Source organism: Nelumbo nucifera, chromosome 6 (assembly GCF_055504915.1).
Source record: "Nelumbo nucifera cultivar China Antique chromosome 6, China Antique-T2T, whole genome shotgun sequence".
NCBI lineage: Eukaryota > Viridiplantae > Streptophyta > Magnoliopsida > Proteales > Nelumbonaceae > Nelumbo > Nelumbo nucifera.
Window position 1 is genome coordinate 17,368,211 of NC_142654.1, and position 24,572 is coordinate 17,392,782.

Sequence of the window (24,572 nt, forward strand, 5' to 3'; positions counted from 1 at the left end):
CTTAATCCTTGGATATGCGTGCATGTGTGTGATTCAAGAATCCTGCCATTATTTCTCAAAAGTCAAGTGTAAGTTATCATTTCATCATTTGATTTACTGCTTTAATTTGTGGTTAATATTTTATGACCAACATGAAATTCCATAAAACTTGCATATGGTTGCATACATACATCGTAAAATACTGGTTAAGCCCCACATGTTCAAGCCACATGGACTGCCTCATGATCCTTTGTTATTTTTTGAAAATTTATACACTTAATCATATCTACTATAAAATGTATAGAATAGGATGCAATTCAGAATGTAAAGATGAGATGTGGGAAAATTGCAGCTATTCAACTAACAGTATCAATTGTCAAAAGTGATGCTTTAAGACAAATTTAAGGAGAATAAATAGAGGGTTAAGGAAAAGAAAGTGGGAGACACACCAAACCCTATAGGGAGCCAGCATGAACCCCCAAAAACGATCTGAACTTTTGGAAGCAAGGTATGATGTAGGTGAGGGGCCGGGGTCAGATTGGGGGAAAAGGTTCAAGGGTAATTGGTTCAAAGACCATGTCAAGTAGATGCATCATACATCAACTCGTAAATTACCCATAAATTATAATCCTATCTCTGTAAGCCAGTATGCACATCATCTTGAAATAACTATGGAAAATTAAGAATACAGAACCTGTGAAGTAGGTAGTTATTACCATACAATTAGAAAACAGTTTTCATTAATCCTAATATGGTTTTTAAAATTGAATATTCATTTTAAAACTTACATCTCCATTCACCAGCTAACATTCCCAAATTCCCTTACTTGCCCATGTGAAAAGCACTATCTATATAAAGCATACAACGAAAGAAACATCTTGCAGCTCAAGCTGACTTCCGATCATTAATAAAAGTACCTACAGTTTTGAACCAACGCATAAGATTCCGATGATCCTTCACATAAAGCCATGCCTGGAGAAATGGAAAGAGACTCTCATTCACACCACGCTCTTCTATGTACCCATGGAGTGCATCTCTCATCTTCTCATCAAGATCCCTGCCATTTTGCCAAGAAACCAGCCAAAAAGAATCACCTCATAAGAATGAATAATTCATCTGCTTATGCTAGTCAATGATACATGCTTGATGATATCACCCATGCCAAAAGAGAACTAAAAAGTTTAATAATCACCTGGACTGTATATGAAACCAAATGTGATATCATTCTGAGAAACATGTATTTATTTTAAGTTCTAATATTGTTATTTAATTCAGATTACATAAAGCTATGCTACATGGACACATCAAATTGGGCACAGTACCCGTGTCAGATACATGAGGCTTTTTTTGAAAGGTAAGATAGAAAATTTTATTAAAAATAAAAAACAGGTAAAGGCTATTGGTTGTCAAGATGACATCCCATTACAATCAGGCATCCATAGTGCCCATCTACAATCAAACAAACAAAAGCACTTCATACAAGACTAAACTGATGCATATTGCATGCTTGAATATCAAGTATGTACCAGAAATTCTCTGTAAAATCTGAATAACTAAATTGCTCAAACTCTTGGAGGGAGAGAACCCAATCGATGACATTGCCAATTGAAGCCACAAGCTCTTCACTGTTTCTTTCTTTTCCTTCAAATAACCTCCTTTTTATCCCCCCACAGAGACCAACACACTGCAAAGGGGATACAGCTCCAAATTATTTTTGCTCTCTTTCCTCCTCTGAACTTTAGGCAGCTTGAGAAGAGTCCAGCTACTGATGATGGCTGGAAGATGGAAACCCCAAATAGGAAAAAATACAGTTTCCAAATGAAGTTTGCTAGTTGACAAAAAACAAATAGGTGGAAAGCAGTTTCTTCTTCAGATTTGCTTGGATAACAGTAGCTGGCCAGATTAAAACCTCTACTCTTCAGGTGATCCATTGTGAGAACACTATCCATTGCAGCCAGCCAAGCAAAGGCTTTTACTCTTGGAGCAACTGGGTCTCCCCAGATCCCTCCAAGTTGGTCTGAAGATGTCTCATCCTTGATGAGAGCCATGTAGAAATATTTCACTGTGAACTTCCCATATCTACACTCCTTCCACCACAGTCCATCTTCAGCTGTTATAAAAATATTGGACTGTTCTAACTTTTCCAATAAAAGGATGCATTCCTCCACCTCTTGATCAAGCAGTGGCCTCCTGAACCTAGGACTCCAAATCACCTTACCCTCTCTGACTTTATAGTAATGGGTTACTAAGACCTGATGATCTTGCCAATCTGTACAGTCTTGGACAGATTTCACACAACTTCCCCACCCCACTCCAATCGTCCTCCCAAAACCTCACTCTAGAGCCATCACCCTGTTAGGAACCTGCCTAACTCAGGGCTCTTCGAGGGCCCAATCTCCTGAATTCTTGGAAGGAGAGAGAGAGAGAGAGTTTAATGCTGAAAGAGTCATTCCCTTATTCCTTTTCTGCTCTACTACTTATAGTTTTACAATCTTGATTGTTACAGTTGTTACAAGTGGATGGCAGTTGTTGTTACAAGTGGATGGCCGTTGTTACAAGTGGATGGCAGTTGTTACAAGTGGATGGTTAGTTGTACTGATGTGGCCTCCTCTTGTAAAACTGATTAACTGCCTTCTGTTCCTCTTGTAAAACTGATTAACTGCCTTCTGTTGGTCTGTTCCAGCAGTCTTGACAATCCCCCCTTCCTTTAGAGTGACCTTGCCCTCAAGGTCTAATGTAGGAAAATTTGATTGCAGATCTAAGTAGGAAAATTTGAGTCCATGTGCATGAATATGGGCTGATCTGGATCTCCTCTTTGCTTTGTTTGTGTTGCAAGACTGATGGGCCTTGGGCCCTTGCATGTTTGCCCTTGTAGATGGACTGTAGAGTTTCTTGATGTGAAGTCCATGGTGAGACGGGCCCAGTCACAGACTACGGGTCCTAGCTGTCTTAACCATTGAATGCCTAGCACCACGTCTGCTCCACTGAGATGGAGAGGATATAGGTCCTCCGCAAACTGATGACCCTGAATCTTTAGTGGTAGGCCCATGCAAATGCTATTGCAAGATAGGTTGTTACCATTGGCCACATGAACCGTAAAGGTTGTTGTTGGTTGAACCGTAAGTCCCATTTTATCCACCAAGACTTGAGTTATGAAGTTAAAGGAGCTGCCACTGTCTATGAGGATTGACACTTGGCATCCTAGAATCAGCCCTGCAACTCTCATTGTTTGAGGGGATGCAAGTCCCGTAAGGGCTTGTAAGGATATTTCAGGCGTGCCATTGGATTGTATTTCTCACCCTGGGTTAGATTCTCCGCAACCGGTGATGTCGTCTTCCTCTTCGGCATCTGTTTGGAGGAGAAACGCTTGCTGTTTCCTGCAGCGATTGCCCGGCTCAAATTTCTCTTCGCAGTTGTAACAGAGACCTTTGTCTCTGCGGGCTTGCATCTCTGCCCAGGTCAGCCATTTGAAAGGAACCAGTGGGTCTAGGCCCAGTACTCCTTCCTCCTTGTCTGGTGCTGTCATCCTTTCTTGCTCCCTTCTTGCTTCTGGACCCCGAGTCGCTGCACCTTTCTTGCTCGACTGAACTTGTCCTCATACAATCTTGCTAGTGTTGCCGCATTGATGACCGAAGTGGGCTGCATCGCTTTCACTTCCAATCACAGTTCTTCTTTTAGGCCGCCGACGAAGCTTCCCACCAATGCCTTCTCCGTCCACCCTTGGACTCTCACGACTAGCCTTTCGAACTCCATCTGGTATTCTTTTACTGATCCCACCTGCCACAGCTTTGCCAAATTTTCATCAAGATCTTCAAACCCAGATGATCCAAAACGGACAGTCATGGCGTCCGTGAAGTCTGCCCAGGTTTGACGAGGGTGCCCTCTTCTATACCACTGAAACCAGAGGATAGCTTCCCCTTCAAGATGCACAGAAGCCAGAGCTACCCTATCTTGCCCCGGTGTTTCATGGTAATCGAAATACCATTCGGCTCTGAGAATCCAGGGAGTTGGATCGCCGCCTGAGAAGATGGGGAAGTCGATTTTGGCTATTCTTGTTGCCGTCCCTGTTCTGCGACTGTTTTCATTGTTGCGCTATTCTTGGCTTCCTCTATCAGTGTTCGTTGCCCCCTGCTCCAGCCGAAGGAGGAGAGCAGTGAAGCCTTCCTTCATTTCTTTGAGATCTGAAGACATTCGATGGATCTCTACCTCCATCTGATCCATTTGGTTGTCTACTGACGTGTTTCTTGTGTTGGTCATGCTGGCTCTGATACCAAATTGTTAGGAACCTGCCTAACTCAGGGCTCTTCGAGGGCCCAACCTCCTGAATTCTTGGAAGGAGAGAGAGAGAGAGAGAGAGAGAGAGAGTTTAATGCTGAAAGAGGCATTCCCTTATTCCTTTTCTGCTCTACTACTTATAGTTTTACAATCTTGATTGTTACAGTTGTTACAAGTGGATGGCAGTTGTTGTTACAAGTGGATGGTCGTTGTTACAAGTGGATGGCAGTTGTTACAAGTGGATGGTTAGTTGTGCTGATGTGGCCTCCTCTTGTAAAACTGATTAACTGCCTTCTGTTCCTCTTGTAAAACTGATTAACTGCCTTCTGTTGGTCTGTTCCAGCAGTCTTGACACACCCACTTTAAAACTTACCGAGCCTCTGAAGTCCTGATTAAAGTTCATTATGCCCTTCCATACACTCACCCCATAGGAATTTGATACCTCCCTTGGTTCCCACCCAAATCTCACCACCCCATACTTCCCTACCACCACCCTTCTCCACAAAGACTCCCTTTCTTTTTCTAGCCCGAACCGCCATAACAATTTCCCCATGAGGGCTTTGTTAAAAGTCCTTATTCTTCTGAACCCCAATTCCCCTAATGCTTTCGGTCTACACACCTTCTCCCACTTAACTAGATGAAATTTCCTAGGTCCCTTTGCCCCTTCCCATAGAAAATCCCTTGAATGTTTTCGATCTTGTTGGCAACCGAAGTTGGAATTTTAGCAGTGATATATGGTAAGTGGGCAGACTTGATAGCACACTTTTAATGAGGGTGGTTCTGCCCCCTAAGGAGAGGTATCTTGCTTTCCACCTCTCCAACCTCACCTCCACCCTCTCTATAAGAGGTTTCCATGTACTGGCTGACCCATATTTGGCCCCAACTGGGAGGCCTAAGTAGAAGAAAGGGAGCTCCCCTACCCTACAATCAAGAATTGTTGCAAATAAGGATATCTCTTCCTGACTGATCTCTCCGATTCCATAAAGAGTACTCTTTTCCAAATTCACCTTTATGCCTCATAGCAACTCAAAATTGGCCAGAACTGCTCTTAAATTCAGAACTTGGTCCTCCTCTGCATTAAAGGAAAATGAGGGTATTGTTACGAATTGTAAATGGGAAATGCTTGGCCCCTCTGACCCAACATTGAAACCTTCTAGCCCCCTTTTTATCAGCAGATTTAGAATTTCCATCACCAGCACAAACAGAAAAGGGGAGAGAGGGTCCCCTTGTCTCAGCCCCCTAGAAGGATGAAAGAACTCCAAGGATACCCCATTAAGTATCACTGAGAGTGATACAGAAGAGATGCACCCAAATATCCAACTCCATTTCTCTCTAAATCCCATCAGCCTCTGAATTTCTTCCAAGAATCCCCACTCCACATGATCGTAAGCCTTTTCTATGTCTAATTTGCACACTAGACCAGGCCTTCTACTTCTCAGCCTTGAGTCTATGCACTCACTTGCCACCATCACCCCATCTAGAATTTGTCTTCCCTCCACAAAGGCCATTTGAGTTTCCCCTACTACTTCATGAAGCACTTTTCTCAGCCCATTTGATAACACTTTAGCCAAGAGTTTATAAGGGCTGCAAATTAAGCAGATTGGTCTAAAGTCCTTTATGTTCACAGACTCGGCTTTCTTCTGTATTAGTGTAATGAAGGTTACTGTAGAGAACATTGATGTGGGCCCCACTCTGTCCGTAGGGTAGAATGTATCTAGTCACAGCTGTGGTTATTTCACTATTCTGTTATTTCTAGTTTCAGTTCTATATTGTTTGTTATTTGTTAGCAGTTATGATGTAAACACCAAGGGCAGATATGTCCTTTCATGTAACTAGCATAACCTATATATTAACTTAAAGTGGCGGCGGCAGAATATTGACATTCTGTTCTTCTCCTAAAAAACTGTGTTCTATTGCTCTTTCACCACTCTTTATTCTACTTCTTCTTCACTTTCTCTTCTCATCGAACCTGAAATCTCTTAGTGGTCAAGACTGAATAGCAGTCTTGAAAACCTACATGGTATCGGAGCCAAGTTAGGGTTTTTCATGTGAGTCTAATACCAGCCGACTACATGAGAATCTCCTAGGACTGAAAGCTGAAAAGGAGTTCGCAGACTGATTCTTGGAGATCGCCAGAGGTGCTAGTAGCTGTTGGAAACTTGCTAGGGTTGCAGAGTGTTGGTGGTCAGGAAGGATCAGAGAAGACTAGGGTTCAGGTAACCCTAGAAGGCAACGAACTATTTTTCCTTGTAAGTTGTTTACTTTTTAAGAGAAGTTCTTTCAGAGAAGATTGGTTGGACCTATCTGGAGGGGAAAGCCGAACCATTCTAGCTCTTTCTCTCTTCGATTCACTAGGGTTTTACAGCAAACCCTGGACCGAACTGTGTTTCTCTCTACTCTAGGGTTTGAAAGTGATCTGCGGCAAGCCCTAGTGTTTGACTGAACCCTGTGATCTACCTAGAGCTACTCTTAAGTTGATTGGTAGGTCCGATCAGATTCTAGGGTTTCTTATTAACCCTACTGCAAGCTCATCTATACAGTTTGGACTGTGCGACTGAATTGCTTCCTTTCAAGACTGATTAAAACCCTATTGCAAGCTCATCTATATAGTTTGGACTGTGCGACTGAATTGCTTCCTTTCAGGACTGATTAAAACCCTAACTTTCCCTAGCATATCAGTTTTTTTAAAAGCTGTTCTCAGAGTTCTAAGGGGGTTAGAGATCTACGGACAGCTACTGCTGTGTTGGCTAGTTGGTTTCAGATCAGAATTATTTCGGTTTTGTGCACATACACTGAGAATACAGATCAGGCCTATATTGTTTCGATTGTGATTGGTGCTTCAAGTGCTGTTTTGAGACTTGACAGAAATGGAGTCTAAAATTCAGGCAGAAGGCAGTCTTGGGAACATCAGTTTTGGTGGTATTTCTGAGATGGGTGGTCAGATTACGACCGTAAAGTTTGATGGACAAACTATTTGGAATGGGCCCAATCAGCCATGATGGTTATTGGTGGAAGAGGTAAATTAGGGTACCTCCTGGGAAATATGAAAGAACCTTCCAAGGGAGACCCGACATATACCAAGTGGATGCAAGAAAACTACTTGGTTACGACATGGCTGTGTAATTCTATGCAGCCTCATATTAGCCGGAATTATTTGTGGGCAAAGACAGCTAAGGAGATATGGGATGTTATGAAAGAAACTTACTCCCAACCCCTTAATGTTGCCAGAGCATATGAATTGAAATGTGAAGTGAACACCCTTAAACAAGGAGAGAAACCGGTGTCGGTCTACTTCTCTACCTTGAAGTCTCTGTGGCATGAGATTGATCACTTAGAGACTCTTGAGTGGGAGAGTCCCACAGATGCTCAGACCCATAGAAAGCACATCGAGACAAACAGAGTGTTTGAGTTCCTGGCGGGACTGAACTCAGAATATGATATTGTGAGGCAACAGATTTTGACTAGAGACAGTGTGACTCTCTCTCAGGCTTACTCATTTGTACACAGTGAAGAGACCAGAATGAAGGTTATGATGCAACCCACATCAGCCTTTGTAGCGGCTACACCCAAATCAGGGGGTGATTCAGAGAAGGACAGGAGGAAGGAAGACAAGAAGGATGTAGTATGTGAACATTGTAAGAAACCCAAACATACAAAAGAAACATGTTGGAAACTGCATCCCCACTTGGTTCCTGCGAAGTTAAGAAACAAGAAGGGCACTGCTCATGTAGCCATGAACACTGATTCAGCATCCTCATCTGGCACAAAAGGAACATCTTTGGAGACCTTAGCTGCAGTTTAGGCTGCCCTAATACAGCTAGAAAAGGAGGTTCGAAATTCAGCTCAGCCACCGCAGCCTCCATCAACCCCTGTCACATTTGCCTTCGCCCATTCAGGTACTCGAGCTTCAGCCTATCATGCCTCAGCTCCAAGTACTAGTAAACCTTGTTGGGTAATAGACTCAGGTGCATCTGATCACATGACTAGCTTGCCTTCATTGTTTACTACTTACCATTTGTCTTCTGGTAGGGATAAGTTATCTATTGCTGATGGCTCCCTGGTTCCTATTTCTGGGAAGGGTGACATCAAGCTTTCAGATACTATCTCCCTATCATCTGTTTTGCATGTTCCTAAGCTTGATACTAACCTTCTTTCAGTCAGTAGTATTACCAAGCATATGAACTGCTCAGCCGATGTGTTTTTCAGGACTTGGAGACGCAGAAGGTGATTGGGACTGGCCGTAAGACGAATGGGATCTATCTGCTCGGGGAGCGGTTCCATCAGGGAGAGTCAATAGAGAAGTTGTCTTTTGTTTCTCAAAGTGTGAGTCCGGTTATGCTTTGGCATAACCGATTAGCTCATTTGTCTTTTCGATCTTTACAGAGTTTGTTTCCTACTTTATTTGAGTCTATTGAATTGTCTCAGCTACAGTGTGAAAGTTGTGAGTTTGCTAAGCATTGTAAAAAGCCTTATTTATTGAGTAATAAAAGGAGTGATAATTCTTTTGATATTGTGCATACTGACATTTGGGGGCCTTATCATATCCCTTCCATGGGTGGGTACAAATACTTTTTGTTATTTGTTGATGACCATACCCGTTTTTCTTGGGTTTATCTCATGCGTTCACGAGATGAGGTACCTTCCCTGACCCAAAATTTTCACCAAATGATCCTAACCCAGTTTGATGCCAAGATCAAAGTTCTCCGATCTGATAACGCAAAGGAATACTTTGCTAAATCATTGACATCTTATCTTCTTCATCATGGGGTTATCCACCAGAGCTCTTGCCCTCATACACCTCAGCAGAATGGAGTTGTCGAGAGGAAGAATAGGCACATTTTGGAAGTGGCTAGAAGCCTCATGTTTACCTCCAATGTCCCTATTCGCTTCTGGGGGGATGTTATCCTCACGGCGGTATACCTTATTAATCGGGTCCCTTCCAGGGTCCTTGATATGCGATCTCCTTTTTCACTTCTACACCCACGTGAGGACTTGTTTTCTATTCCCCTTAAGACATTCGGTTGAACTTGCTTTGTTCAGCTTCTCGGACCCCATCCCTCCAAGTTCGAACCCAAAGCCTCCAAATGCATCTTCCTTGGTTATGCACAAACTCAAAAGGGTTATTGCTGTTATGATCCCGTCTCCGGAAGGAAGTTTGTCTCCATGGATGTCACTTTCTTTGAGGGGACACCCTATTATCCTCGGGTTGCCCCTCAGGGGGAGAGTAGTGAGAGTGGGGGTTTGAGTTCTTGTTTTCAGGGGGAGAGCAGTGAGAGTGGGGCAGTTCCTTTACCTATTCCATTGGGTGATGAGAGCTGCAATGGTGAGGGTGGTCAGAGGGATCAGGAGTTGAGGGTTTATCACAGGCGATGCAGGCAGGTTGATCCTGATCATCAGCAGTCCAGACCAGCTCCAGATCCAGATACTTCAGTCCCAAAGCCCACAGAGACTTCCCCTACAGATGATCTTGACCTTCCAATTGCAGTCCGTAAAGGGAAACGACATTGTACCACATTGGTGAGAGTGGGGGTTTGAGTTCTTGTCTTCAGGGGGAGAGCAGTGAGAGTGGGGCAGTTCCTTTACCTATTCCATTGGGTGATGAGAGCTGCAATGGTGAGGGTGGTCAGAAGGATCAGGAGTTGAGGGAAAGCTGCAATGGTGAAGGTGGTCAGAGGGATCAGGAGTTGAGGGTTTATCATAGGCGGTGCAGGCAGGTTGATCCTGATCATCAGCAGTCCAGACCAGCTCCAATCTCATCTGCGGCTCCAGGTCCAGATACTTCAGTCCCAGAGCCCACAGAGACTTCCCCTACAGATGATCTTGACCTTCCAATTGCAGTCCGTAAAGGGAAACGACATTGTACCACATCCACAGCCCACTGTATTTCCCATTTTTTATCCTATGATCGCCTATCTCCTACCTACAGGTCCTACTTTAGTTCCATTTCCAATGTCCCTATTCCAAGAACAGTGCAAGAAGCCCTATCCGTCCCTGAATGGAAAGATGCAATGCAAGTTGAGATGGATGCCCTGTTGAAAAACAACACCTAGGAGGTAGTTGATTTGCCAAAAGGAAAGAAACCAGTTGGATGCAGATGGGTATTTACGGTGAAGCATAATGCAGATGGATCTATTGAGAGGTATAAAGCTCGGTTAGTTGCAAGAGGGTTTACACTGACTTATGGCATAGATTACTTGGAGGCATTTGCACTGGTAGCCAAGATGACTACTATTCGAGTTCTATTGTCACTTGCAACAAGTCACACTTGGCCTTTATACCAAATGGACGTGAAAAATTCCTTTCTGAATGGAGATCTGCAGGAAGAAGTTTACATGCGTTTGCCTCTTGGATTCTATGATGCAGAAATAGGTAAGAAGGTCTGCCGGCTCAACAAGGCTTTGTATGGTTTGAAACAATCACCTAGGACTTGGTTCGATAGATTCAGACTAGCACTTGTGATGTTTGGATATGTACAGGCCCAATCAGATCATACCCTATTCATCAAGAGGGTGGAGTCCTCTTTGACACTATTGGCAGTATATGTTGATGATATTGTGGTCACAGGGAATGATAGCCATGAGATTGAGTCTCTTAAACAGCTTCTTCACCAAGAACTTGAGGTGAAGGACCTTGGTGAATTCCGGTATTTTTTGGGTATTGAGGTTGCTAGATCCAAACAGGGGATCTTTATATCTCAGAGGAAATATGTCCTAGACCTGTTGGCAGAAACTGGAAAGTTAGGTGTCAAGCCTGCAGATACACCAATTGAACAAAATCACAAGATTAGTGCCGAGAGTGGGGAGCTTCTTGAAGACAAAGTTATGTTCCAGCAACAGGTAGGAAAGCTCCTATATCTCTGCCTCACTCGGCCAGATATTACTTATGTTGTTAGTGCTGTCAGCCAGTACATGCATTCTCCTAGACACATCTTCTTGTGGCAGAAAGAATCTTAGCCTACTTGAAGAGATGCCCAGGTAGGGGTATACTTTTCAAGAACAACAATCACATGAAGGTGGAGGCCTATACTGATGCAGATTGGGCTGGGAGTGTTGATGACAGAAGGTCTACCTCGGGATATTGTGCCCTTGTGGGAGGAAACCTTGTCTCCTGGAGAAGTAAGAAACAAAGTGTTGTCTCCCGGTCAAGTGCTAAAGCAGAATACAAGTCCATGGCCAATGGAGTGGCTGAAATCCTATGGCTAAGATCTCTACTTGAGGAGTTGGGTATTGAGTATGAAAAGCCCCTGATGTTGTACTGTGATAATCAAGCCGCCATTAATATAGCACATAATCCAGTACAGCATGACAGAACCAAACACATTGAAGTTGACCGCCATTTTGTGCGAGAGAGGGTCTCATCTCAAGAAGTATGCCTCCCTTATATCACATCCAGTATGCAACTAGCAGACATCCTCACTAAAGCCGTATCAAGAAAGAAGCTAGAGGCAGATCTATCCAAGTTGGGAATGATGAACATATACTCCCAACTTGAAGGGGAGTGTAGAGAACATTGATGTGGGCCCCACAGCTGTGGTCCCACTCTGTCTGTAGGGTAGAATGTATCTAGTCACAGCTGTGGTTATTTTACCATTCTGTTATTTCTAGTTTCAGTTCTATATTGTTTGTTATTTGTTAGCAGTTATGATGTAAACACCAAGGGCAGATATGTCCTTTCATGTAACTAGCATAACCTATATATATTAACTTAAAGTGGCGGCGGCAGAATATTGACATTCTGTTTTTCTCCTAAAAAACTGTGTTCTATTGCTCTTTCACCACTCTTTCTTCTACTTCTTCTTCACTTTCTCTTCTCATCGAACCTGAAATCTCTTAGTGGTCAAGACTGAATAGCAGTCTTGAAAACCTACAGTTACATTTGCTTTCCTTTCTACCAATTTGATCTTGCAGAACTCCTTAATCATCTGCACAAAGTCGTCCTCCAAAAAGTGCCAACACTGTTTTATGAAGTTAAATGTCTCCATTTATCTTCTTTAAGGCCTCCCTTACTTCTCCAAACTCTATCTCCCTTTCTAACCACTCAGTTGCTGTCTCACTCAAGACTTTTGATTCAACCTCCCCCAAAGATATCCAGCACCATTGCCTGCCTGAATACAACTTTTTGTAAAATTCCACCACTAGTCTTTGAATATTTTCCCAATCCTCAGCCACTTCCTCCCCCACCTCTACCCTCGTAATTAGATTTCTCCTCTTTCTCCCACATGCATAAGCGTGGAAGAAGGCTGTATTTTTATCTCCCTCTTTTAACCATAAAGCCCTTGATTTCTGCCTCCAACTCACCTCTTCCCTCAACAGCAATCTCTCTAACTCTCTTTCCAGCCCCTCCTCCTCCATTATAACCTCTGTTGGGTAAATTTCTTTCTCCTCCTCCAGCCTCTCCAATCTGGCCGACTTCTCCAACGCCTCTTTCTTTCTACTTTCTTTGCTCCCTAACTCTCCCCCCCCCCTTCTTTCTTTCAACTCCTCTTTGAGCCGTTGAAGTGTTTCCTCATCAACTTTAACCCAGTCGATCCCTCTACCTGAAAACCTCTCCACTTCTCTTCTGCCCAAGCCACAAAGTTATGTTGAAGAAGCCAGATGTTCTCAAGTCTGAAAGGTTTTGGGCCAGAAACAACTGCAAATTCTCTTAGAATGATAGGTTTGTGGTCTGTTAGTAGAATTTGAAGTGGTTCCTGAACCAAAACTCCTAGTCAATCCACCCATTCACTAGAAAGCAAAAATCTATCCAACTGTCTAAGGATTGCTGGATATCGGCCATTTGACCATGTGAATTCCCCCCCATTCAGGGGGAGATCCAGTAGCTCTTGCTCGTTAATGAAAGCCTCAAATCTCCTCATCCCCACATTGACTCTTCTTTCCCTCCCCCCTTTCATCTCACTCCTTTTGACAATGTTGAAATCCCCTCCCAAACACCACGGACCCTCCCAAAACTGCCTTACCCACCTTAGCTCCTCCTAGAAAGCCACCCTCTCCTCCTCCACAATTGGTCCATACATGTTCATCACTCCCCAAGAGCACTCCCCATTAATCTCTTACAAGCACACTGAAACAGAATGATTTCCAGTCCACTCCCCTACTTTCCTTAAGACACCTGAATCCCACAAGATAACCAAACCTCATGCCAAACCCACCGCATTCACCTCCAACCATTCCCCTCCGCCCCTTCCCCATATCTCATTCATCAAAGACATATCAAACGATTCTAGTCTTGCTTCCTGCAGAAAAAACAATATCAGGCTTCTGCTTTCTTATTAAGTTGATCACTAGAAGCCTTCTATTTCTCTCCCTTAGCCCCCTTACATTCCAACTCAACACTTTCGTCTTTGCCCCTCCTGACAACACCTCCAACAACGCTACAATCAGTCTTCTACAGTCGCTTGATCCTCCCCCACCCCCCTCCTCGTTCCAACTCCTTTCTCTTTTTTGCTTTCTTCTCTTTTTTTTTTGCCTCTCCCTTCTTTTTTATTTTTTTCAAATTGTTTGAAGGCAATTTTGGCAAAGCCTGATATCATATTGAAGGAACTCTTCTTTCTCAGCTGTCACATCTTTAATATGTGATTAAATAACCTCAAACTCTTAGGGTAAAATTAGGACATAAATAGTAATTTTGTAATACTTATAATTTAGTATGACCGATCTTTGTTTGACTCGATGTTGTTTGCAGTGATGTATATATGAACTTTTTTCTTTTTTTCAATAATTATCCCATTAGTTATAAAAGGTATACTGTGAAAGTTTAACCCGAAACCAAGCACAGCATCTGAATCCTATTTTTATAGGATTGCTGAATTTGATACCTCAATGCCTCATATGCATGTCAGATTCTAACACAAAAAACAGTCTCCATGTAAAATAGTTATGAAGTAATATTTACTGTTTTTCTTTTTTTTTTCTTGAGAACTTTTATCACTCTCTAGAGTGATTGTTATTTAGACACAAAGTGATTTCTATGGCTTTTACATTTGATATTTATAAAGTATATCCATTAAATATGTTCTGATCATTAAGAAACAAACATCTTGGGAAAAGATACACTTTCCTTAAAGTATGGCTTCTTTCTTGAATTGTGATAATTAAACTGCTATATGATTTGAAATGCTTTTAATTGCATCTTACCAAAATTACAAGTCAATCTATGTAATGACAGTATGGAGTATAATTACTTTGTTGACACACATCATGTCACCATCATCTTTGGATGGCATAATTTAATTCCACTTTGAATGGTGGTAATACTACCATCAAGGTATACTCCACAAAACATGCATCAACAACTCTAATATGTTATTTTCTTGAAAATAAAACAAATATGCACCATTGAAGGTCTTAACCTGTCAATAACGACATGGCCATCTCGGACATTTAACTATCTAATGATTTGCCTCTCGAGACCTAACTTTACATAGATAGGACTGAACTCTTAGACAAGTTTTGTGCCTTCTATGCATTATTTCCTCCTCAAAAATGTCCTGCTCAAGGGCTTCTTGAAGGCCACCCAAGATCTTAGACACATCTTTTCTATGTCTTAGACACGTTTGGTGTTGTACAGGTGATGATGGCCATGGTGAAGTAGATCACAGTGGTAGCTTCGGATCTAATGGAGATCTATAGAACTCCAGTGCTGGTTGCCCATAGGGATGGCAATTTTCCCCATCCCCTCCGAGTATCTGACCTCCCTGACCTGATGGGGTCAAAAATGGAGATTGCCTTGGCAAGGGCAGGGGCGGGGATGGGGATTAATAGGCATCCTCTGTTAGAGATTGGGATGGGGATGGGGAGTGAAGTCCCTGCCTTGCCCTAACCCCAATTATATATATTAAATATTACTTATATTAAATATATATTATATTATATATATCAAAATATATTTAAAATATTATATATACATTTTAAAATTTTTCCTTTAAGTAAATTTATTTTCCAAAAAATATTTTTAATTAAAATATTTCAGAAATTCGGATCCCCACAAGAACCCGTCTCCATCGTGGATCGAGGTGAAGGGTAACTTTTATCCTCAATAGGAATCGGGTTCGAGGACGAGGATTTGTTTCAAAATCGAGGTCGGGATGGGGAATATGGTCCCCGTCCCATTGCCATTCTTAGTTGCCCAAGTGTGGGGGGTGTTGGCTCCAATTCTGGTGAAGGTGGGGTTGAAATGCATGTTGTTGTTGGTATCGGTTGTGCTTATCGTGTTGCAAACTAGCTTTGCAACCAATGAAACAGTCGATCTTGCTTTTGTTCCATTCAATCCACTCATTCTTTCTATTGCTCCTCCATCCGGTCAAGCCAATCTTCCATATCATAGACTTTTCTAGCCAGATTAGCCTAATTATCACCAGGCTCATCTTTGTATGTAGGCGATACTTCCTATGTCTGGCATTGAAACCAACTGTATAGCCTCCTACGGTACCACTGATTGTTGCGCTTCATTTGCATGTGTTGCAGGTGCTCTACTCAATGGCATATCTCCCCAAGACAAGACTATAACCAAAGATTCTTGATATAAGTCTATGGGATGAGGATGGTCTAGAGTCTTGAGAAGGGGAGTAAAATTTAAAATTCAGTCTTGTGAATCCTAGCTTGGAGCTTCCTACATCATCCGAAGGGGCTGATAGTCTGACTGATCTGGGGGCTCCTCAATGGGAGAAGTCAAAAAAGGGTGATTGTTCAAGGTCTACATGCAAGGTTGAAACTGATGTAGACATGGCCTCTGGTAAGATGGTGTCGAAGGAAAAGGAAATGAAGATAGGAAGTGTGGACTTGAAGACTCTTGTTGGTAGGGAGGTGGAAGTCGACAAGACTCAGGGCTTGTTCTTCCTAGGAGGTGAAAGTTTTGCCAGGAGAGCTTTTGAACAGATCGAAAGAAAGAGAAAGGAGGAGAATATGAGAAAGTTTCCTAAAGCCTTAGGGGGAGAAATCTGGGATGAGGAGAAGAATTCGATGAGGTGGAGGATTGATTTGCTTCCAGTAGTCGTTGCTTGGTGATGGTGTATTAATGTGCATGTGTGGCTTCTCTCTGTTTTTATTTTTTGTGTTGGTTTAGGAGAGTAGTTGAATCGTTGTTGGGCTTGGAGGTGTTGTCTTAACACCTGCCTTTAGGATCGTATCCTATTTTTGTTTTTAATAAATTTTTATTATTACTTATCAAAAAAATGAGGATGGTCTATAGGTCTTGAAGTTGGGAAGCAAGGATGCCTAGGGGTGACGAGAGCTAGGGATAGGAAACTGAGAAAGGATGAGTAACCAAGGGGATTATGGAAAAATGGCTAAAGAAAAAGGATCCTCTCTTTATAGAATTGGGAAGCCAATCTATGTGCATAGCTCCATATGTTCCAGAATCTTCTTTACATTAACAAACATGCATGAAGCAAATACCATCTCTTTCTCCCTAAGAGACACATGTCCTGAGGACCAAAATGTTGTTAGACCACATTCTTGGGGCCACTCAAGGAATGGCACGTATCCGCACGGACATCAAGTACAACCGGTCGTACTTTCCCTAAGAGGGGTCACACATCTCTCCCCAAGCACACTCTCAAAGACTATCTATGGTCTAGATGCAAGTCCCGCATGAGGCCAAGACCATTTATTACTTTTGGTTCTCACTTACACTAGCGAGATCGCATTGTACGAGGTATTTGTTTTGTTTTGTGATATTGCCTTCGTCTCACCTTCTTTCTCAATACCTCACTTTCAAATCCTTAAATGTATATCCACTTTCTCACACTTTGTGAATAGAAATCCAAGTTAAGTGCTAATAATCTTGGATAGCTGATGGTGGAGAAAATATAAGACTCTTTTAGGGATAAGAACACAGATGGTGAAGAGATTGTGTGTCTGGAAAGAGCTCTGAATTGCAACCTGAGAATATTAGGCTTGCGCTTGTCTCTAATGTTCCTAATTTGAGTCTTGTGACTCTTAACAATGATGGGGGTGACACCAATTTGGTAGTGAGTTTAGGGGAGTAAAGAAAAAGAAAGCGTTGAGAAGATTTTGGTTGAAAAAGATAATGGCAGAAGAGAGACAGAGATAGAGTTAGAGAAGGAGGGAGGAATTGATGACGACAACAACAACAATGGGATGAGGATCTGGTTATGCGGTGCTCTAAAATCTATATTAGGAAAAGAATGTATCGTACTAGGCCTTTGCAAGAGGAGAATGAGGTTTCAGCTGATGAAGAGGAAGAAGGAGAAGAAGATGTTTCAAAGGAAGACAATCACGAAGTTTGAGGGGAGAGTTTATGTCGAAAGGACAGTGGAAACTGCAGTAGCTGTAAGCAAAGCCTTGGGGATTCTTGTTTTAGGAGGGGAGGAAGATGTTTAGAGAGTTAGAAGAAAAATTCCTAATGCCTAATCATCAAGATAAAGTAATTTTGAATGAAAATTCTGTAGAAGTGGGTGTCAATTCAAATTTAGATAGGAAGGAAAATATCAAGGGTAAGGGTTCTGAAGCAATTGTTAGAGAGGACTAGAGGAGGAAGAGTCAAAGTCTTCTCAGCTTTTTGAGATAAAGTTGTGCTGGAGCTGGAAAGAATTAATGAGGGGCAGAGATCTAGGAAGATACTAAAGAAACCAAATGCAGTAGGAAGATTTAGTAGCTAAAAGAATCTACAAACAATTCAGATCTCAAGAGTCTTTGCAAGATCGAAAGGGGGTTTGTTTGGAATTGGTCTTAATAAGAAGGTGAAGAAATCGAAGAAAGCTAGTAGAAGTATTTGTGTGTTGTCACTTTATCTCTTTGTAAGGTCTGTTGTAGTGGGGGAGATGTTCTTTTTGCTGAGGTGGAGTTGTCGTGTCAGAGGGTGTGAAGTTTGTTTCTTGAAGTCTGGGTGCTGTCTTGGAGTAGGAAATGTTTTTTTTCTTTTTGTTCTCTCAGGTGACCACTGGTCACCTTTCTTTGTATTCTCTCTTTTTATTTTAATAAATTTTCTTTCTTTATTACCAAAAAAAGCTCCTCGTCAGAATATGTCACATTCACGAATGTGTGAGTTTCTTCCTTCCAAATGTTCCAATTGGTTGTTGCTGGAATGCAACTATACACCACTTTTCCTTTTTTAGCTAGGCCACTCAGATTTCAGCCAATCAACATAGAATTCAGCCTGCCTGGGAAGCACCCTTCTAACCTGCAAAGGTTTAGAAACATTGTCCAGCAAAAATTGGCCGCTCTGCAATGCACAAACAGGTGAGGATAGCTCACTTTCCAATTATATGGAAATGTTTAAGCTTTCTTTCTTCATTGTACTTTCTTCTAGTCTTTGATTTTCTTAATAAATTTCCTGTTTAATTACCAATGAAAAAACAAGTTTGCGAAATATTTATTGTAGACAGATCTCATTCCAGAGTTTTTCAGAGCCAAAACGTAACATTCCAGAAATTTTTAAAACCTTGCTTTTGTATCACCATCATATAGACCCGTGGTTCAAGAAACTTTTTTTTCCTTTTTTGGATAGTTAGTTCAAGAAACTTATATTCAGACTTGCTGATCGCCCAAAAAAATACTTATATTCAGACTTATATCAAAATTTCCTTTTTGTACTTCAAGATACCATGTCGATAGTACCTACTACTTTGCTTGGGATTGGGGATTACAGAGCAGCTATTTGAGCCCATTCCCTAAATGTAAGATTTCATGAATCAAGTACAAGGTTTACTTTGGTGAAAAATATAACCGTTAATCTGTCCTGTAAATACGTAATCTGATTCTGTATCCGCTGCTGTACATATGCATAATCAGATAATTCGAGAGAATAAACGTATACAAACATTCACAAGTTATGTTTAACATTATTCTCCTGTACTTAAGTGAACAAAAAAATGATAAACAGAAAAATAAAGAGAAACAAGCTAAGAATAAGAAGAAGACTTACTGGAAAATCGGACCACTATATTTCTTAGGAACAACCAACAATTGAGAAGACTGGAGCTTTGGACGCATAGAAACAGAGTGAATTCCCAATGCATCTGGATAAAGCCCACACAAGAAATGAATGGAATCCTCTCGTTCGGGCTTCGATACATGAACATGAAGGAATAACTGATTAATGCCGTCCTCATCTTCATCTCCACCACCAGGAATAATGTTGGCTAACCGCATAACTGATATACTTATCTCTTCATCGCCATAAGTTCGCCGGAGCACGGGGCCGTCTGAATCGAGTGCGCCTTTCAGGATTGTGAAAGGAGCCGGTGGGTTCACCTTCTGTGAAACACAAAACATGGACAGATTTAGCAGAAGTGCTAAAACCCTATATAAAATTAGGGGAGATAAATAGAAACTCAACACAAATTCAGCTCGACTATTTCCAAGAAATGCAGAGAAGGGAGAGTTTGTTTGATGGAGTTACTGGTGGTGGAGTCATTTTAGAGACTTCGAGGTAGTGCTCTTTCAGCGAGCGGAGCACGATAGAATCGACGGCGGGGGAAATGGAGGAGAAGCGACGAGTTGATATCATGCGCCATTGGTCCACGGTGCCACTGGCGCCGGCGAAGAGCTTCCTCAACATCCTCTTTCGTTATTCTTCCCGCTAGGTTGATGGTTCTTCGCGCCCTGTATGCATCTGGAATTAAGGAATTTATTTGTGACTGTGTTTTTTTGAAATAGAAGTATTGAACCCGGCGAGTAGAGCCGACTCGGATTTTGATTCGATCCGACAATGGAGTCGACTCGGGTGTAGGGGTAACGGACAGCGCAGATGCACGGTCGGCATGCCCAGCCGAGGGTGAGCAAAAAAATATCGTAAAACCGAATCGAAAAATCAGTCAATTCGGTAAACTGATAGTTTTAGTTCGATTTTGGTTAACCATTTAAAAAAAAAAGGCGGTTAATCGAATCGACCAATATATATATACTAATATATATTTATATAATATTATACTTATTATATTTTTTCTGAAAATCAAAAAAAAAAGTTCAGCAGTCGAGACTTTCAGCTTTTCTCTTCAAACCTTTCAATTGAAAATTGAAATATATTATATTTTATTTCAATTGAAAATCGAACACTCCCAAAGTGCTAGACCGGCAACTCCTAGTCTCTTTGTCTCTTAAAATATTGAAACCTTTCAGCCTTTCTCTTTTGTCTCTTATAATTTCGAAACCTAAACCATCTCTCACTCTCTCAATTTTTGTTTCTCACTCTCTTAGTCTCTTTTACGCTTAGTCTTCAACTCTTCATATTCCCTGGACAGCCAGACCCCAATCCCAAGTGGCCAAGTGCCCAGTTCGGCAGTTGGTGCCGCAGTTCCCTTTGCTTTCCTCCGGTGTCGGTCGTCCTCCAACCGACAGCCTTTCTAGCTCTCCCCCAGTGTCTTGTCTCCCTATTCTATGTGAGTGTCTGAGTATCTCTCTCTTATCGCCTGTCATCTCTGTCGCACGACCCACACCAACCACCAGCACCAAGCGGTAACGTCGGTTGCCGCCTCGCCGGCAAGCAAGCACCAACGCCATCTTCGTATCTCTCCTTTCTCCTCTCTTTGACTCCGTTAGGCGCCACATTTCAAACTCTCACTTCAGGCGACAACCGACAACAACAAGTCCGGCACCGATACCACCGATAGTTTTAGTTTTTCTTTATTTTTAAGTGCATAAAAAAACGAAAAATTGAACCAGTTAACCGATTGCATCAATTCATTTTGGTTTGGATATTTAAAAAACCGATCAAATCGGTTCGGTTTGAAAAAATATCCCACGATTCAGTTAACCAAACCGTAAGCACCCCTACTAGTGGGAAAGACTTAAACCTCCCATAATATTTCACCTAAATGCTAAACCATCCCCTCACCTTTTAAATTGGACTTAAACCTCTCTTCTCAAAACACCTCCCATCCCTTAAATCTCCATCATATTTATTAGCACATGACATATATGTGGTTTATGTTTTTTAAAAATCTCAGTTTTATCCATCATTATCTCTTTGCTTAGGCTATGTTTGGTTTGAAGGAAAGAGGTAGGGAAGGGAAGGGAAATGTAGGGAAACCTTTACAAACCTTGTATATAGGTTTTCCTGTCTTTCCCTTCCTTTTTCCTACTTTTTCCTTAAAACCAAACACAACCTTAGTTTTTAAAAAATTATCATGTAGAGAAAGCAACATTGAACAAATTCATTACCGTTGTTAGTTTTTCCTCTCTTCTCTTTTTATTTTATTGACTTTTGTGTTAATAAAAATTATTGTTTTTAGTATGTGTGGTTAAAACAAATACTTATTTTCATAAAATTGTAATATATTTCTGAAAAAAAAAGAAGATAAAATAATTTATGGAAAAAAAAAAGTTCAAAGTGAAGATTTAACAAAATAAGCTCAGAAAAATATACACTTACCCTTTTGTGAGGAAATTAAGATCACCGGTTGTTAATTGTCAATGAAGAAACCCACTTTATAGTTAATAAAGAAGTGCAATAATCCATCACCCAACTTTTCACCTCCCTTGAAATCCATAATTGTCAAAAAATGAATCTTCAACAACCTTTTCATAAGTGGTAAACACATTTATTGAGTATTTTCATTGATGCGATTATTGTTTGACATGAAAATAGGTTCGTGCAAATGCAAGAGTTCTTGATCCCCCATAGCAGTCAAGTTTTTACTACTTTGTAGACTTTTAACTTTAAATTAATTATAGAAAATTAAACAATCAAATCCAAACTTTAATTCGGGGTATTTTAGTCATTTTCCCTTTTCATCAAAGTTAGCCATTTATAAATGTGAGAGGGGAGTCTATAAGTCTAATTAAAAAAATTAGGGGATGTTTTGCTATTTATGTGAAATATGAAAGAATGTTTAAGTCTTTTACCCTACAACTAATTAGTGGAGTTGTTAATGGGTCGGGTCGGGTCGAGTTCGGGTTTGGGCATTGGACTTTATCTTAGCCATGAGAGAAATGCACATTCAAGCTCATGACCAATATAATTATTTTAATTCTTTAAATTGTGATTAAGTTGGGACTTTGTTAAAAAATGAATCAATGTAATTCTTCAAATTCTTTAAATAGGTAATCATTTGCACCGTAGGGCCATTTTCTTATAAAGCCCTTTTTTTTAATGTTTGGGATTGTTGTTGGTTGTTACACATATGTGTTTTTCAATGCCACTCCATCATATTATTGCTACTAATAGTAAAAATAATAATAATAATGATGCTTTCTTATACCACACATTTCTCAAATTCCAATGCATGGTTTAAGAATACATTTGTTGAAAAAAAAAACATATAACCAAACATAAGACGTTTGAAAAAAGAATGGATTCCATACGTGGTGCTGATGTAGTGTCGTTTTTCAAGAAAATGTCATTGATTCCAAACACTAAATAGGTCACTAAGGCCATTTTTGGTTTAATTATCATTATTAACCTATATGAACATTTAAAATGAACAATAATGGGTAAAAATTATGGGTGAGCATGGATTTGCTTAATTCGGTTCCAAGGTAGAACCTAAACCAATATGGATCGGTTTAGATTTTTTGAATTAGAACCTACCCTATTAAGAATTTTGGAATTTGACCAGTATGGGTCGATTTTAGAACAAAACAACAATCTCCCCATTTTTTATGATGCAACCCATTGATGACAAATAATTTAATATAATCATTAAATATTGTATCCAATCGATACTCGTCTTGGGCTGGTAGAATCAATCCTTAAATCACCACCACAACAAAAATGAGTGTTATATATTCGAATTTACAAGGTTTATGGAGTTCTCTAAAAAGTAAATGTCAAAGTACGAAGCAACAAGGATGGTGCATCACCTATTTATCATTATTGATCGGGACATGAAACGAACATGCGTGCTACCAATTGTACTAGACTTTCAACCGGGCATTCTACCCTTGTCGAATAATTTTAGATTTAAATAAACTCCTTTATGTCAGTAAAATAAAGTGGGTTGTTTGAGTGATATTGTATTTGGTTTGAATTATAGTATTAAAGTTCAAATAATTGATTCATTATCATCTCATGTACTTGTGAATATATTGAACTACTTTTGTGGACATGATTGGTATATATGGCGCTTTTATGTATATCACAGTATTGAATGATGTAATTCCTTATTTCAAATTCTAAATGTGTGTATGATGAATTTGTATGGTTCATTGTGAGTAATAGGTGATGTTAATTGTATACTGAATATTGCATAAAAATATGGCGGTGGCCAATTCAACTTCGGTTTTATACTTCATTTTAACGAATTTATATTAAATTATAGTATTATGAATGTAGGTTATTATAGACATGTTTTGTTTGGTGTAATGGATGAAAAACTTATCCTATCAAGATGCGATTGGATGGAATACTGCATATATTTTAAATATTTATTTGTTTATGATTGTGGTGGTACATCGTCTTGCATTCATTGATAGTGGCCATTTACCTATTGTGCTTAGATTTTTTAATCATAACAAAACAAGCCAAGGCAACTATTTTAAAACAATACAATTCAAATAATTTACTTTTTTTTAATAAATTCAATAATGCATGGTATGGAGTTGATGGGAAATTTATGAATAAATACACTAATGTGAAGTATACTTTTGTTAATAGAGGTGGGATTACAAGGTCCATCATAAGCAAAATGAATGAACTTGATAAGTAACTATTGATGTTGTAAGCCAAATCCTCATCCGTTGCCAATGCTATATTGGAAAAGAAGTTATTAATCGAATTGGATAAATAATTTGTTCATGAATTAATTTATTAGATGTTATGTGTAATTGCTGAATTAGAAAGTGGTTTGAGATAATAATAAAGATATTTCAATGTGTTGGCATCGAATATAAAAATACATAATTAATTTCATTGGCTTAAGCGAGTGGATAGCAATTACACTTCATTGTAATTTGAGATTGCGATTATCCTCTTCGAGTACTTCAAACAACTTATTTCCAACAATAATGATCATTCACTAGATGATTTCTCAATTTTGTCTATTGTGGTGTCTAATATTGTTTATTAGATGTTATACCAATCTTTTTTTTTTACCTTTAAAGAGATAAATGAAGCATTTTTTAGTATTGACCCTTCAAAAGCCCTTAGCCTTGATGGTGTTCAAGTGGTTGTTTATCGTAAATGTTGGTATTATTTCCATTGCCTATACATAATTGCATATATTGATCAAACAATAATTTTATTTATTCAAAAAATCAATTGCAATAGAGGAGGCTAAGGATTTTCATCTTATTGAGCTTAGCAACATCATTATAAAATAGTGGGCAAAATAACTATGCATTGATTGAAACCTATATTAAAAAAGATAATTTGACATTCTTTATAATGCATTTACAATAAAGATACAACTTTTAGATAAT

General features: G+C 40.2%; 1 protein-coding gene across 1 annotated transcript; it reads right to left on the bottom strand.

The window, feature by feature from the left end:
• Window positions 1-628: 628 nt before the first annotated feature.
• LOC104590787 (mitochondrial acidic protein MAM33-like) lies at window positions 629-19,845 on the bottom strand. Its single transcript, XM_010249534.3, has 3 exons — window positions 19,615-19,845; window positions 19,138-19,469; window positions 629-1,036 (listed from the first exon to the last, which is right to left on the bottom strand). The coding sequence occupies exons 1-3, from the start codon at window positions 19,771-19,773 to the stop codon at window positions 865-867; spliced, it is 663 nt and encodes a 220-aa protein (XP_010247836.1). The 5' UTR covers window positions 19,774-19,845; the 3' UTR covers window positions 629-864.
• Between the last annotated feature and the right edge of the window lie 4,727 nt (window positions 19,846-24,572).